We start from the raw sequence: 15,979 nt of genomic DNA, 5'->3' as shown, positions 1-15,979 counted from the left end.
AGGAAGGGGAACTTCCTCAAAGAATCGAAGAAAGAATCCTCTTTATATGAAATTCCTCCGTCGATTAAGGGTAGGCAACGCATCCGCTATGCGAATGTCTATGGGCAGCGGTCGCTTTGCCAGTTTCTCGGATTCAGGTGGTCGTTTGCTCGTTTGCCATCTTATGATATATAAAAAATGTTGTTTTTACTTTAATTCTGCATACAATAAATATAATGCATACAATGTTTATTGAATTTAACTAAATATCGTATATTTCCAGAATGAGAACCAAATTCAAAGCACATCTCAGTCGCAGTCGCCGAAGCAACCCGTAGACAATACTCAGCCTCATTCCAGCAAGAATATTACCGCTGAAACTAAAGAGGTAAGATTTACAGCACTCAGAGATGTTAATTGTTCATTTAGGAAACCTCTTACTGTATATTTAGTAAGAGAAATCTTTATATCTCTTTATGGCATTGTTTTTTTTGTTTAAATGAATTAATAAAAATCGTAAAAATAAGAAATATTAAAAAAAAACGTTTTAACATTAGTGCATGGAAGAAACGCTAATATGTACTAATATTATAAAGAGGAAAGATTTGTATTTTTGTATGTATTGAAATAACTCAAAAACTACTGGACCAATTTAAAACATTCTCTAACCATTAAAAAGCTACGTTATCTGTGAGTAACATAGGCTATATTTTTTTAACTATACGCGGGCGAAGTCGCGAGCAACAGCTAGTTTTGTATAAAATGGAAATTTATTAAAATTTAATATTAATTTCCAACAGGAGAAGAACTCACCGAAACCGGAACCATCTACATCCAACCAACCAAAGAGCGAAGCTAAACCCGAAGTCAAACAGACAAACAAACAAGCAGACAAGGAAAAGAATCAGCCTCGCCGCAGTCAAAACTACAGACACAAAGTGAATCAAGGAAGAAACGATTTTTATCAAAAAAATAGGTACGATAATAGATTTGTACACAATAGACATCCCTACCATTATCTAGCTACAGGACCTATTAACTAAAAAACCTATTTTTCGGGAAATTTAACTACTATACGTATTATATGTGAATGTTACATTAAAAAAATTGGGTAAATTGGGCATTAAAATTTTGTTTCTAAATTGACAATGAAATTGCAATGATTTAATTTGTGCTTTTTAAGGATATTGTAAAATTTTTACTCGAGAGAACATGTTTCAAATGTTATGAAACATGTTTCTAACGCCAAAATTGACTTTTGCTAAACTAACGCTACGTATGCCAAAACATGCTCAAAGTAATTAATTATATGTGAATGATATCTGGTAAAAAAAATGCTTTCTGTAACGTACTAATAACAAATTTTAGTGTTTCTACTCAGCCTATATTTACTTAGAAACATGTTTCTAATGAAAAATGGAACATAATTTTAATGAACACATTATTTGGCTTAAAATTGTTTAAAAAAAATGTTAGTAATGTTGTTTGTTTTAATTGAAATTTCAAGAATATCGAGTTTTTGCAACATTAAGAATTAAAATGTGTTAATTTAAACCAATGTTGCCAGATTTCATTCACATATTAAATGCTTGCGGATAAAAAAACAATTTTGTACAAAAAATGCAAAGAATTAAGAGGTTATGCATTTAAACGACTTTATTCACGGATTGAAATTATTATAGTTCTATTTATATGCGAAACTTATATTTTAATATGGCAACAAACACTTCCATATCTCAAATGTTTTATACTCAGTGTTGCCATTTAAATTATAAAGATTTTGCTAAATGGGGTTTGTAATATCCCTAAATATTCATATCAATATTATCTAAAATGATTCACGTTTTTAACGAAAAAAAAATGCATTTAGCAAAAATATCTTAAATTTTATTAAAGGTGTGTTTAAAAGTATAATTAAAAAGTTACAAATTTTCTAAATATCTATCTGAATGTTAGAATTTTTTAACACTTGCATATAAAATAACAGCTTGGCTGATTGTTACGGTTTTAAATATTTCAATTATTGGCTAGAAATTGCCAAAATAAATAAAATAAAAAAAAACTCGTTGTGAACGAAATGCGTGCAATATTTTATTTGAACACTAAATGAATTGATTTTTTATTTAGAAAAAAATATATTAAAACTCCTTTTTTATCTGTCTAGTCAAACATTTCGTTCGCAATGAACACTTTTTTTTAATGAAATGTGATTCTAAGTGTCGGTTTCCACTGTAACTGGCGACCAGTGGAAATCCAGCTTAACAATATTTTAATACGAGTTTCGTGCAAAATGTTTGAATTGATTATTTAGAAGTTATAAACTATTAGTATTTTAAGTACACTATTTATTAATATGTTTCTGATGGTTTTGTATGAGTTTGTAAGGGATTCAATACAAGACATCGGATATAATGATACGGTTGGTTTAAAACGTATTAACTAAGCGAAATAATTGTTTGTATATTTCTTAACAGTTCCTTAATTTTTTAAACGGTGTATTAACAAAACAATCTGAATTCGTAATAAAAACCGGTATAACAGAATTTCTACAAAAAATAAAAAATTTATATAAAGTAAGTATTACAAATAAAATTTATATCCATTCATGGAAACGTTAGGTAACTCGTTGATGACGTACGTGTCGCCAAATCGGCGAATCAGAAACTATTTGACAATGAGCGATGATCTTTATAAATGTGTGTATTAGAATTGTAATTTTCAGCTTAGAGTCTTTAAATACGTGGTTTTATAGCAATTTTAAACTCCCTCCCCTTTTTAGTATTATATAAAAAAAGTTTTTAGACTTCCCCCCCTATATCTTAAAACTAGCGTATTGAAAAAACACAGATTTTAGTAACCCCTCTCTATAACGCGATTTTCGAACCCCATATAACGCTGAAATCCTGCATATAACGCCAATATTCCTAACATTTTTAGAAGAAACCCTCTATCATGCGATTTAGGGCTTTGTATTGTTAAGAAACTAATAAGAAGGATTCCTATAACGCGGAAACATCCGCGTTATAGAGAGATATATTGAATAAGTTTATTCATGTTGTATGTCTGTTAGGAAAATAAATAAACGAAGTATTTTAGAGATATTTAGCCCGATATAGATGTTTTAGAATTTTATAGTGATGTGATTGTTATCGGAAGGGGAGGGGACGTTTTCTCACGTAAAAATGGACTCCTTATTAGGTTATAAAAGTGCGTTTCCATTGTATTATGCAATTACTGTCGTCCTTTATATTCTCAGTAGTTGTAATACGTTTTAATATAAATATCTGCAGGGGAAATGCCGTTTTTTCCATACATTGCACAAATAATTTTCCGTTAATGACGGGATTTAACCAAAATATAACATTAGCCTTCCATAGTTATTTTAGGTTTAAGTGACAATTTTTCGATTATCCAACGCTTGACAAGGCCTTATTTAGAATAATAAAGGCCGTAAGCTTTATTTATACATGCATTTTAAAAACCTATGCAATGTTGTGTACAAATATTTAAAAAAAGTTGTTGTTTTGCAATAGTTGATTATTTCTTATAGATTTTTAGTTTGACGTTATATTAAGTTTTCTCTCTTCGACTTTTGGTGAATAACGAGTTGTTTTAAATTTTGGGGTTGAATTATATTGCGATATTATCATATCGTTATATATCATATTTTTATATGCAACGTGTAGATTGAATTTTATATATAGTACAATGTTTGTGTAATGTGCTTAGAATTCGTATTAATCGGGCCTAATACTTAATTACCCGGTATTAAAAAGTTAATCCAGATAATTTTTACATCGAAATTGTAACTAATTATAAACAATATCGATAAAGTAATGAAACAACCCTATATAATATTTAAAGAAAATTGGAGAAAAAAAGGGTTCAATATGTAGAAGTTTGAAAAATTAAGTCCACTTTTCTTTTACTTCAATTAGGAAAACAATTGAGTTTAGCAGGGGAGGGGACAAGTAAAGGGTATTTTGCGATTTGTCCCTTTCTCTGTCTAATGCTACGATCTAATTAAATGAAGGATAAGCTTTTAAAGTTGTAATTTCGATGTAATCGTGCTTCAAAAGGTTAAGTTACCTTCATAAAGCTATAACTTATCCCACTGACTAAAACCAACCCCATAATATAAATGCTTCCATTAAAAAAAATGGTTTTCAGTACAATTAATTCGCACTTAGACATAATTAGGGTAGTTGAAAATTTTTTAATACAATTCTTGTATGTTTGGTAGCACAATATATTTAGTTTGTTAGTGGTATTATTTAGTAGATAGTTAATTGTTTATTGTTTCTAATTTTTTTCATATATAAAAGCGTATAATGTTGCTATACTCTGTCCATTGTTGCCATAATTAGAAACTGTTTACCTCATTCGCGAAGGGAACTGAAAACATGAATTTGTTCTACCAACGCGATATCTTAAATTGGTTTCCACTCATTGTTTTTAAATCGATAATAAGATAAAAAAATCATCGACTATACTAAAGATTTTTATATACAATATTCTGATTTAAAATTGAACATTTCTAAACGGAGACTTCTAGTTAATTCGTATTAAACATTAAAGACCAAAGATATTAAAATATATAGACCAGGTATAGGGAATAAATTTTTACCGGTACTTTTTTTGAAAGGTACTATATCAGTTTTCAAGTTTAGTGCCACCTCGTGTCTTTGACATAATAATAATTATTGTTACAAAATAAAATATAAACAATTAAATGTTTTTTAATAAAAGTTATTGGCAATTAATTTAAATAAAATTATTTATATTGACATGTGATTTTGAAGATATATTAAAAGTTAGTAAGATTATGCGAAAAATGTTTTAAGTGAAATGTCAACTATGCCTCCTCTATATAGTTTTTGAATATCTCTGTTTGAGACAATAATTTCTTCTCACACAAAACTGTTAACTATTTATAATCTATTTAAACCGTGCGAAATAAAAAAAAATGTTTATGTTCTATGTACAGAATTTCAGCCATATATGTTCTGGAGATACAAACATCCATCCATCCAAACTTTCACATTAATAAGAGAATACAGGCTAAAAGCTTGTACACTTTTAGCAGGTGTGATTACTGTCATGTGTGGATAACTGGCATGCCAGTAACTGGCATTTAACTATTAGGGAGAGTTCGAGGGCGAGCACAGAGTTATAAAGTCATTTCCTGAAAATTTTACTGCCATTTAAAAAAATCCTTGTGCCAGTAGCTGGCGTAAATGCTGGCATGACACCTATAATCCTTTTTACTGGCATTTTATTTACATTAGCCACAAAATATATTTCCATTAGCTGTTGCTAAAAAAATATAGCCTATGCTTACTGAAGCTATGTTTGCTTTTTAATGGTGAAAGAATTTTGGAAATTGACTCAGTAGTTGAGTTATATACATACAAAAATACAAATCTTTTCTCCTTTTCTTTACTAATATTGTAAAGAGGAAAGATTTGTATTTTTGTATGTATTGAAATAACTCAAAAACTACTGATCCGATTTCAAAAATTGTTTCTCCATTAAAAAGCTACATTATCACTAAGTAACAAAGGATATTTTTTTTAATTACACGCGGGTGAAGTCGCGAGCAATAGCTAGTAATATTAGTATAGATAAGAAATTTGATGAATTCCTTTTATATTTAGACTTTGTTTAGAAATGTTGATATTTTTATGAATTATAGCATTTTTGGTAGCTAGTAATGAATTAAAAGTTTTCTATGACTTTAGTATAGTTGATGATTGATGTTGTTATAAAATCAATTGTTTATTTAGTTTGTTTTTTTCAATAGAAATGAATTATATTTTTAAATGTTAAAGTGGCTATGAACTGATAATGCTTGCAGTGTTTTTGACGATTTTATTTATGTTAAGCCACAACTAGCTTCATTTAAATTAGATTTAATTTGCCTTTTTATTGAGGGGTGTTGCTTTAAGTCTATAAGAATGAGAGCTTAGTAGGGATTTTTTTTAAATAATGAAATGTAAAAAAAATGTAATGAAATATTCGAGTGTTTAACCAAATTTGGTCCTCTGTTATGATAAAATTTGAATGATTCATAATCACATAAATAATAACCATAATAAGGTTAGTTTTTTAAATATTTAGGGCCTGTCTCACCACTTGCTGCTAGAGGCAAATAACTAAAAAATGACGCCACTGTAATAAGGGAACAAAATCCGATATTTCCATCACATATTTTACATGTTGGATTGTTATTACACAGTTTACAATTTGGTGGGACAGGCCCTTAGTTTTTTAGGTTTATTAGGGAAATATCAATTGACCATGATGTCTTAAATGAATTTACATAAATATAATTTCAATTTGTTTTTTTAAATGGAGGATTTAAAAAAAAGATTGATGGCTGTGAAAATTGGAATATAATTAGTGTAAGGGAAAAGCAACGCCCCTAAAACAGATTCAAACTAAATGCCCGAATTTGTGTTAGCTCAAATAAAAAAAAATTAATGTTCCTTCCGTCCATACAATGTTGCATATTTCGCAAAGAATAAGCTTGCCCTTCAACGCATGTATTTCGTATTTGATGTCAAAGTCTTGTAGAGCTTTTTGCTATATTTTTTTAAAAGCTCAAACTTCAACCAGTTTTACTTATCGTATATTTTCTTAATAGATATAATATTTATAGCTGGTAACACAAAAATCTTTGACATCAAATAAACCCTTGGATATGCTTTTTCTTACCGTTTTTATAAATCAATATATTTAATGTCAAAATACCTTGACCAAGGCTTGTAATAGCATATCGTAAGTATTGTGTGATATCCTAATTGTAATAAAAATGTCCTTTAGTCCTTAAATGTTCATGCTAACATACAAATAAACCAAAACTATTTCAGTACTTAATTTAAAAAAAGCATTAAAAATGAAAGCTTACTATTAACTGTAGGATAAGTGTCTAACTTCCTAAATGTTCAGCAAAACGTCCTTTTGTATGCTCTACAATTAAATACGGACTGTTTTGAACTATTTTTTTTTAACTTTACTATGTAATTTCATATGTCCAATCTTAGGAATAAATGTGGTCCAATAACACCTCCTTGAGGCACTCCGTGTTATTTTACTATAATAATAATAAAATTTTACAGGATTTTTTTTTATTATCTGCCATTGAAAACTCTCTTATACATTTTAAATATATAATTTAAGAAACAGTCCGTATTTCAGATTTCAATGTTTTTTAATAACTTGATACACTGTCGAACGCTTATAATAAATCGATTAGCATGTTTCCTAAAGTTAAATAAAATTTATATGCAAGTATCGATTTCTATTGTATATTCGATGAAATATGAATATTTGTGAACGCTAGATTTAGGTAGGTAATGCATGGGTAATTTCATATAGCAAATATTTATTTTTTGTTAACCTATTAGCAAATTTTCTAAAGTTGTTAGTATTTTAAGGGCCTTCAGGGAGGCTAGGTTAAACTAGACTCTGTCCTTCGCTCCTTAAATCCTGAATGTACAAAATGACTGAAAAGTCATAATAGATGTTTTCCGCTAGTTTTTGCTTAGATATTGAATAACTAAATATTGTTAGAGACGTTCCGTCGTTTCAGTGTTGCTACAATTCGAATAGTCTTTTTTCTTCGGAAATACATTTACTGTTCTATATAAATACTTCAGTTTAAAAAATCTCTGGTAAATATATCTGAATGTGGATCAATGTTAGAGCTTTATCGAATTTGATAATAATTTATGAATGAATATTTATAAAAGAAAAAAAAAACGGTAGTATATTCATTATTCACGATTTAGATGTTATTTCTGCAAATGTAACGTAGTTTTTTTTTATCTATTTTAAACGATGCTAGTTGTGTATAATGTCAGGTTAGATGTTTAGGAACGGTTCTAAAGCTTTTAGTAACTAGATGAACGCGGTAACCTCGTTTAGAACAAAGTGTGACATATGACGTCACAAATCGCTATTCGGTGTCGGCCAAAGAAGGTACCGCGTGTGCGATAATGCACAAATACTCTTATCACTCTTACTAAGGTGTGGGTTGAAAGGATATAGGATGTTTTGTTTTTTTTAGTTGCATTAGATGATTGAGTGGGACAATAAATGTGGTTCGTATTCGAGGTATTTCAAATGTGATACGTACAAGCCAGTCGTAGATCGACCACCATGTATATCTTTAGTTTAAGTTTAACGTTGCTTAAGAGTTTTTTGTAACACTATAGACGTTTTTTTTCTATATATTTAGTGTATTTGAACCGTTTTGAGCGTTCGTTTAGCGTTGCAGACTAATATTTTTGCTATTCAATTTCGTGAACACTTCTGTCCGTTTTGAATTGGCTCGCGAGGACCAATCTGGTTTACTCGTGTTGGGGAAATAAAAAAAACTCTAAACGGACTATATGGGATATACAGGATTTTTTTTGCCAGTTCCTCTTAAATGTAAGTGAGAATTTCTAAAATATTTTTATAGCTATAAGTGTGGGGAAGTTAATTTTTTACGATGGTACTGTTAATGTGCATCTATTCTGGCAATAATCTCATTAAAACTAAAAGCGCGCCACTTTAGACTAAACTATCGCACAATGGTTTAGTCTCGCTTTGTTTTCTATACTATTCGATTTTTAGTTGTGCAACTAAACAGTTGAATATGCTGCGAAACAATCGACAATCGCACAACAGTCGTGCGATAGTTTAGTCAAAGATGTACGCCCGCTCTAAATATGGTTAATATTTGGTGTAGTGTTGCCAGGATGAGACTCAGTGGGTTTATGTATGGGAAGTATTAAGTACGACTCGCAGTTTGTTTTTTTTTCTCTATAACTATCGCAATTCAGTTCGGAATCATTGCGCCGTTCTTTATGCATACTTATGATTAGTTTTTAATTGTGGTGCTAAACTACGCTCTTGTCGACACCAATAATGTATTTGTACGTTTAATTTTTAAGTTATAAGTGACATTTAAGTAACAGTGTGTCTATAGTGTTCTGTTGTAACGTAAATGATTGTATCGATGGTTTTTTTCTGGTTTTTTGGAATTTTTTTGTAATTTTTCACATCATTATCACAAGATTTATATGTTACGCTTAAAGCTTTTGTAAGGGGATCTGTTTTTTTTCAGTAATGTAACTAATATTCCATAGTAATCATCACATTTGAAATGGTTGCAAATATAAAAGTATGTTAAAAGTAATGATTGTAACTCCTTTTGAAATATAGTATTTTTATGTCAATGAAATGCTATAAAGTATTGTATCTTTGTCTCGATGTTGAAAGTAATAACCACTGCCACTGTTACGCATTAACTTATGTTTTAGTGATTTTTGCATTGTTATTGTTTCATATAAGCTATTCTAGCTAAGCTTCGTAGTTTAAAAAAAAATGTAATAGTGATATGTCGAACGTAATTCGCTAGTCCCTCTCTGTGTAAAATTTTTTGATCTGTCAGTATGAATTTTTTTTAAACCTATTAGATGTTTGTAAATGTAATTGAAAGGTAAAAAATTATTGTTGAAAAAAAAAAAACAAAAAAATATACTGTCTGTGGTGAATATCGAATTTTATGAGCTTATTATAAATATTTGAATTCCAATGGTATTGGTACTGCGAATTATCACGAATGCTGTATTTGTTACAATTTGATATTGCACATTGCTTTTGTAAAAAATGATCAATTAATATTTTTTCACAAATTAATCCTTAATCAAAAATATGGCAATAATTTCCTGCTTGACAGCGTTTTTTTCTTTGTATGTTGGTAACTGTAATTAGTACCAACCTCAGAAAAAAAACCCGCTCTGTAAAAATGAGCTTTTTTTCGAAATATTTCAAACCCACCTAAAAACTATCCCCAGTTTACAATTATCTAAAAAAAACTTTTGTTTGGTTAAAAGTAAAGTACTGGTCTGTCTTTTAATTATAATCTGTATGTCTGTTATTAAATTCTACGTAAGATTTCTTAATGGTTTCGTCAATTGGGTTTCCTTGACTAAAAACTTTTTTTATATTATACGCAAAAATGATTACCACTTGTGTTAAGTGTACAAAATGTGATGTGCAATATCGAAAAAATAAAGTACAATTGAGTTAAAAACTTCTAAAACGATGCTAAAAAAAGGTATTTCGTAATCTGGCAAGTTAGCTCTCGCATTGGACCAAGGAGTGTACGAGCTCACTTCACTCGCTGACGGTACATATAGCATTTTACATAGAGAATGTAATTAAATATTTTAATCTCCCCTTTTCTTGGTGTTTCCATGTATACAATCTTGTGGTAAATGTTTAGATGCAATGGCAACTTTACAGACTGATTTTAGAGCAGATTTATGGTAATTTGATGAATCGCTCGATGGTTTGTTGTAGGAATCTGCTCCAGTGCAGTATTATCGGACGGTAGTTATGTGCAAAACAATATAACCTCAAAATTGTACTAAAATGGCAACCCCAGATTAGTCTATAGTATCTTAGAAGGGTATCGGTCGTTGGGCACAACAATTTTTATGGATCGGTCTATTTTTTATTTATTTTAAGTATAACGTTAGTTTTTTGAGGTTATATCACGCTTTTTATCTTGACCCGCCGTGTTTTCTAGAAGTTTCCATAGTATACGTACACCTGTGATAAAAAAAAACGAAAGGAATCTCTGATCGGTCGCCATGTTGGAGCTGTCACTTTGACAGTTGTCTATGCTTCCGCAGATTGCACATAGTTACCGCTCCCTGTAGGAATACAGTATCAATTAGGCGTAAATCGGTGTTTTTAAACTAGTTGATGATATTGAATATAGTCTACGCCAAATTGTCTGTTAAATTGTTGTGAAATATGAATGTTAAATGTTGTACTCCTGTCCAAAAGTGTAGGGTATTGTTTATCTCAATATTCAGTAGTTTATGCTAGATGCAGACTTGATTTTTTTTCTTACTAATGATTTGTTACTGTTTTGGCACTGTATTAATTACCTTCTGACGAAAAATATATGTAATGATGAAGATGTGCAGTTTTATTTTTTATCCCTAATTTTAGCAATTACTAAAAGTGCAGTAACATTAGGGCCTTTCCCATCGCTGGCTGATAGAGGCTAAGATATCTTAAGAATGACGTCACTGTAAAATAACGGAACGAAATCTGATATTTCCATCACATTTTACACGTTCGATTGTTATCAGACAATTTACAATTTGATGGGACAGGCCCTAAGGGGACCAGTTTACGAGTATCTACCGAGGCGAGTACACTATTTTCTCGAAGCGTTTCAGGTCACTTTGGACACTCTTGTAACTTCGTTGTGGATAAAGATAGAAGCTTGAAATTTTGAACATCAATAGATATACCGGAATTCATTATATTGCCGAAATATCCTTTAATTGTACTTAGTAGTTTACAAAATATAGCTAGTTGAATTCAGTTTTTTTACACAAATGGGTTTCGTAATTTTAAGGCACTTCCAATGGTAATAAAAACTTGAGATTTAGAATTTAGTGACCGGTCTATCTATTGATATGTGAGAAAATGAAAAATCTTGAAATTTGATGATTTTGAAAATTTGTCATTTCCATAGAAAATATAACAAAACTTCGTTGTATATGAAGCTAGAGGTCTAAAAGTTTTGACATAAATAGATGCCACATCAATCTTCAAATTAACATACGTCGTTCCCGAGAGCTCTGCTTCAATTTAGATAAAAAATGGAATAAACAGTAAGTTGTATTCTTTCGAAATGATGGCACCGTGTTATTACTACGCCTTTATAATAGACACTAACTAAAATCGAGACTACAGAAAGCGAGACTCGGCATTCCTTATATTTTTCACGAGATATTATTTCCCTTAGGCAATAATAAATTGAAGTTTGATTAGAATAAAAATACAACAAATATTTCAAATAATTTATTTATCAATCTATATACATTCTATAAGGGCGGGAATACACATGCATTGATGGTACGAGGTTAACATACTGGCGTAACGCATACCAGTTACCACTGGCGAATTTCCTTCATTTATCAAATTTGACAACTTTGCCGAGTCGTCCCTTAGGCACGTCTATAGAGGGCAATGTGTCAGTGACGATGCCCGTAGCGACGGTGACATTGTTCTCTCGTATGGTGAACCTTTGTCCTGACGTCATCACCATGCCCTCCAGCAACGTGAGGTATACGTCCCCGTGCTCGCCCGGCATCATCATCTCTACTGTTGGCTCTGTTAGAAATGTTTACTTTTATTGTACAGCGATTGTTCGCGATTGACTCCGCGTGGAATTAAAAAAAAACAATAAAAAATACAGCCTATGTCACTCACTGATAACGTAGCTTTTTAACGGTGAAAGAATTTTTGAAATTGAATACGTCATCAATAATATAGGCTATGTTTTTTATTATTTTTTAATTTAACACGGGCGAAGTCGCAAGAAAAGTTTATATTCGTGAAATTTTCAATTGCAAATGTCAAAATTCAGATCACCTTTGTCATTAGATAACAGCTACCATAGCAACCTTGCTTCTATGATGTTAGGCAGTTTTTGTCCCTTTCCCGCATGACGGTTTTTTTCCCAAATTATTTACACCCTAAGTTTAATGGCGTGAAAATTTATAGCCTAAAGCGTGACGTAAGTGTAGGGCTTTTTATTAAAAAGATAATTATTCAAAAACATGCTGTAATTGCTGACATCTTTGGCAACAAAGAAGTGTGTGTTTACGCTTTATTATAACAGTATAGAAGTATAGATTAGTGCTAGTATGAGTATACATATACGTACCAAGATCTATCCTACAAGCAATATTCCACGTCCCGCTGTACATTTGCTGTGAATACTTTGAGACTATAGGTTTCTTTCTGCCGCCTTCCGCCCGCGACAGAAAGTACACTTTAGCCTTATAATGGTTGCTAAGTTTTGCACTCCGCGCCGCGCATAGCAACATGCCCGTCTCTACCATACGCAACTTTAAACCTCTCAACAACACGCCCACATTATCACCAGCTAACGCCTAAAAATATAACACACATAAAAACAGACGAATTGAGTACCTTTTGGGGAGTCAATCAAAAAAAATGTATAACATAACATTTTTACCCGACTGACTTTTGTTTTTAATTACACGCGGACGGAGTCGCGGGCGAAAGCTAGTGATTTATATGTTTCACTAGCTGTACGACTTCGTCCGCATAAAATTATGAAAAATTTATTTTATTGTTTACAATTATCAATTGCAAATGTCCAAATACCAATTACCTTACTATGGCAATCTTGCTTCCTTGATGTTGGTAGCAACTTATGGTACTTACTCTTTCCCACATTAGGGTTTTTATATAAAATATTTACCCCCTAAGTTTAATGGCATTTAAATATAAAGCCGAAAGCGTGACGTAAGTGTAGGGTTTTTTTTTATTAAAAAAAGGATTATTCAAAAATATGCTGTAATTGCTGACATCTTAGGCAACAAACAGGCGTGTGTTTACGGTTTATTATAATAGTATAGAAGTATAGATTAAAGCACAGATAAAATTGAATACAATTTGCAATAAAAATTACCTCAGTAACACTATTCTTGAATATCTGTATATCAGATAATGTAGTTTTAATACTAAATCCAAATCCCATTAAATCAGCATTATCATTTTTCTTCATAACACCTTGTTTCAAAGTACCAACGACCACAGTACCTCGGCCGGGAACTGTGAACGCATTGTCTATGGGCATCAAAAACGGTGACGTCAAATCTCTCTGGATAGACGGCACGTAATTGTCTATGGCGTCTAATAATTTTCTTATTGATGGCATACCTGATTTAAAAAATAATAAATTTATTAGTAAGAAAACATCAATTTAGATCTTTTTTGCTTTAGACTACTGTACTTAAAATATTATAAAAAGGTCAGATTTTTATTTTTGTATGTATTGAAATAAACCAAAAAATACTAGACCATTAAAGAGCTGTTTTATCAGTGACTGACGTAGCTATACTTTAAACTTTTTTTTTTAAATTCCACGCGGTCGAAGTCACGAGCAACAGCTAGTTATAAATATTTTTACCAATGTAGTTGTACTCACCGTATTCCGATTCATCTTCGTTAAGTGCTTTCATTGCTGATCCAGTTATCATAGGTACAGCGATTCCATCGTAACCAAAATCTGTTAGCATCTCACGCATCTCTATCTCTACTAATTCTAAAAGCTAAGTAATAAAGCACATAAGACAAACATAAAAGATTTGACAAGGACTTCAATTAAATAGTGTAAAAGATGTAACAAAAGACAGATCAATTTACAATTATTTATGTAAATATATGTTTTGTTTGCCCAAGAATATATAAATACACTAGGTTTCAGCCGCGACTCTATCTGCGTGGATTAAAAAAAAAAGTGAATAGCTTGTTTTCTTCCAGACTATCCTCTACGTCTATGCCAAATTTCATCAAAATCTGTTCAGCCGTTTAGGGTTCAAAGTCTAACAAACATCCATATAAACTTTCGCATTTATATTATTAGTAAGAAGTAAGATTTTTCACATTGCAGAATAACAAGGAACTAATTCATTTGTTTTTGAAGGATCCCAGGCCAAGATCATTCTGTACTTGGTAAAGCTTTATATGGTTTTAATTATTTTTCGACACTCAAAGATTGGAAGACCATTATTTTCTACTCATCTTATCTATTAAATTGATTATAATAAAAAATAGCCAAAACCTACAAAAATATGTACATTTACTGTCAAGGTATTATTCATTAATGTAATAGAAATCAAATACAAACCTCCATATCAACAAGATCAGCTTTGTTTATATAAACAAGAATATATTGAATGCCAACTTGTTTGGCCAGTAATAAATGCTCTCTAGTTTGAGGCATCGGCCCATCATTGGCAGCTACAACTAAAATGGCCGCATCCATCTGAGATGCTCCAGATATCATATTACGTATATAATCTGCATGTCCAGGACAATCTGTGTGTGCGTAGTGTCGTGTTTTTGTACTATAGCCCACATGTGCTGCGTTTATAGTAATACCTTAAAAGAAAAATAACAAAATATTATTGTTAATATATACGGAAAATTAATTTCTCTCTAGAGAGAGCTTATCTACTGTCTTATATAGAAATGGGGCCCGCTTTCCAATAAAAACCCTTAGGTCCACTCGCAATCTTCGTAAAACTAAAGAATCAAAATAAAATGCAGATAATTTTAAGCTAGCAACCGGCATATATGTAAATATGCGGTTTAAGATATTTAGATATTACATTTAATGAGTTATTTTCATACAACTTAGAACTTACCTCTAGCTTTTTCTTCAGGCGCTTTGTCAATTTCGTCGTATGAAATGAATTTTGCCGACCCATCCTTTGACAATACCTTAGTTATAGCCGCCGTTAGAGTTGTTTTGCCATGATCTACATGTCCTATTGTTCCTATATTACAATGTTTCTTCTCTTTAATTTTAACTTTGGATTTCGTACAGTATTTTTTAATATATTCATTTGATACACTTATCAATACCCTATTACTGTTTTGAAAACTGTGGTTAATTAATAATTTCTTTGGGTAATTACAAAAAATCGAAAGAAATAACCTCCCATTCATATTATTAAGAAAATTATTTATTATTACATCAAACTAATTTTGAGGTTACTTTGAAATTGACATCTATCAGCTGTCGTAGTGATGTGACAAGTTGCTAGACTTTCCGAGCACAAAGTAGAATTACCGTAAAACCGGTAAAGTTCGTTAATGAAATTCTGTATTATATTAAACTACTAAACTATTAAATTCGAACTAAAAAAATGTTAAATCATAGAAAAACGATGTTCAACTCTTGTACTATCAAATAAATGTACTAATGTCTTCCGAATTTACAAAAAAACCGATGTACATTTTAATTTAGCAATAAGTCTGTTGTTTCTTGGTGTATTTTACCTAATGAAATTAAATTTCTCCTTCTTTCAAACTTGACTCGCAGTTACAATTTACTTACGCCATAAAAAAATAGACTTATGGTTTCTGACTTGTCCCTGGG

The 15,979-nt window shown here is 30.9% G+C and overlaps 2 protein-coding genes across 2 annotated transcripts in view; one reads left to right on the top strand and one right to left on the bottom strand.

The window, feature by feature from the left end:
- Positions 1-1,445, top strand: part of LOC106103800 — an 11,835-nt gene extending 10,390 nt beyond the window's left edge. Inside the window, exons 7-9 of the mRNA XM_013283686.1 lie at positions 7-70; positions 263-367; positions 780-1,445. Of these exons, the coding sequence (XP_013139140.1) occupies positions 7-70; positions 263-367; positions 780-1,022 (412 nt within the window). The 3' untranslated portion in view covers positions 1,023-1,445. The remainder of the gene's footprint in view (positions 1-6; positions 71-262; positions 368-779) is intronic.
- A 10,399-nt stretch (positions 1,446-11,844) lies between these two features.
- Positions 11,845-15,790, bottom strand: LOC106104884 (elongation factor Tu-like). Its single transcript, XM_013285082.1, has 6 exons — positions 15,243-15,790; positions 14,723-14,976; positions 14,021-14,144; positions 13,502-13,752; positions 12,728-12,956; positions 11,845-12,171 (listed from the first exon to the last, which is right to left on the bottom strand). Exons 1-6 carry the CDS (start codon positions 15,544-15,546, stop codon positions 11,969-11,971), a joined length of 1,365 nt encoding a protein of 454 aa, XP_013140536.1. The 5' UTR covers positions 15,547-15,790; the 3' UTR covers positions 11,845-11,968.
- Positions 15,791-15,979: the final 189 nt, after the last annotated feature.

This window comes from Papilio polytes, unplaced genomic scaffold, assembly GCF_000836215.1.
Source record: "Papilio polytes unplaced genomic scaffold, Ppol_1.0 DF824270.1, whole genome shotgun sequence".
NCBI lineage: Eukaryota > Metazoa > Arthropoda > Insecta > Lepidoptera > Papilionidae > Papilio > Papilio polytes.
The sequence above is the reverse complement of the archived record's forward strand: the minus strand, read 5'-3'. Positions and strand labels throughout refer to the sequence as shown.

What these genes read in the sequence shown, in the direction of transcription:
- LOC106104884 (XM_013285082.1), bottom strand. Translation starts at nt 15,546, where the DNA reads ATGAATGGGAGGTTATTTCTTTCGATTTTTTGTAATTACCCAAAGAAA. An exon ending in GCCTGAAGAAAAAGCTAGAG is followed by an intron (nt 14,977 to 15,242) that starts GTAAGTTCTAAG and finishes TTTTCTTTTAAG; the next exon opens with GTATTACTATAAACGCAGCA. An exon ending in TGCTTGTAGGATAGATCTTG is followed by an intron (nt 12,172 to 12,727) that starts GTACGTATATGT and finishes CATTTCTAACAG; the next exon opens with AGCCAACAGTAGAGATGATG.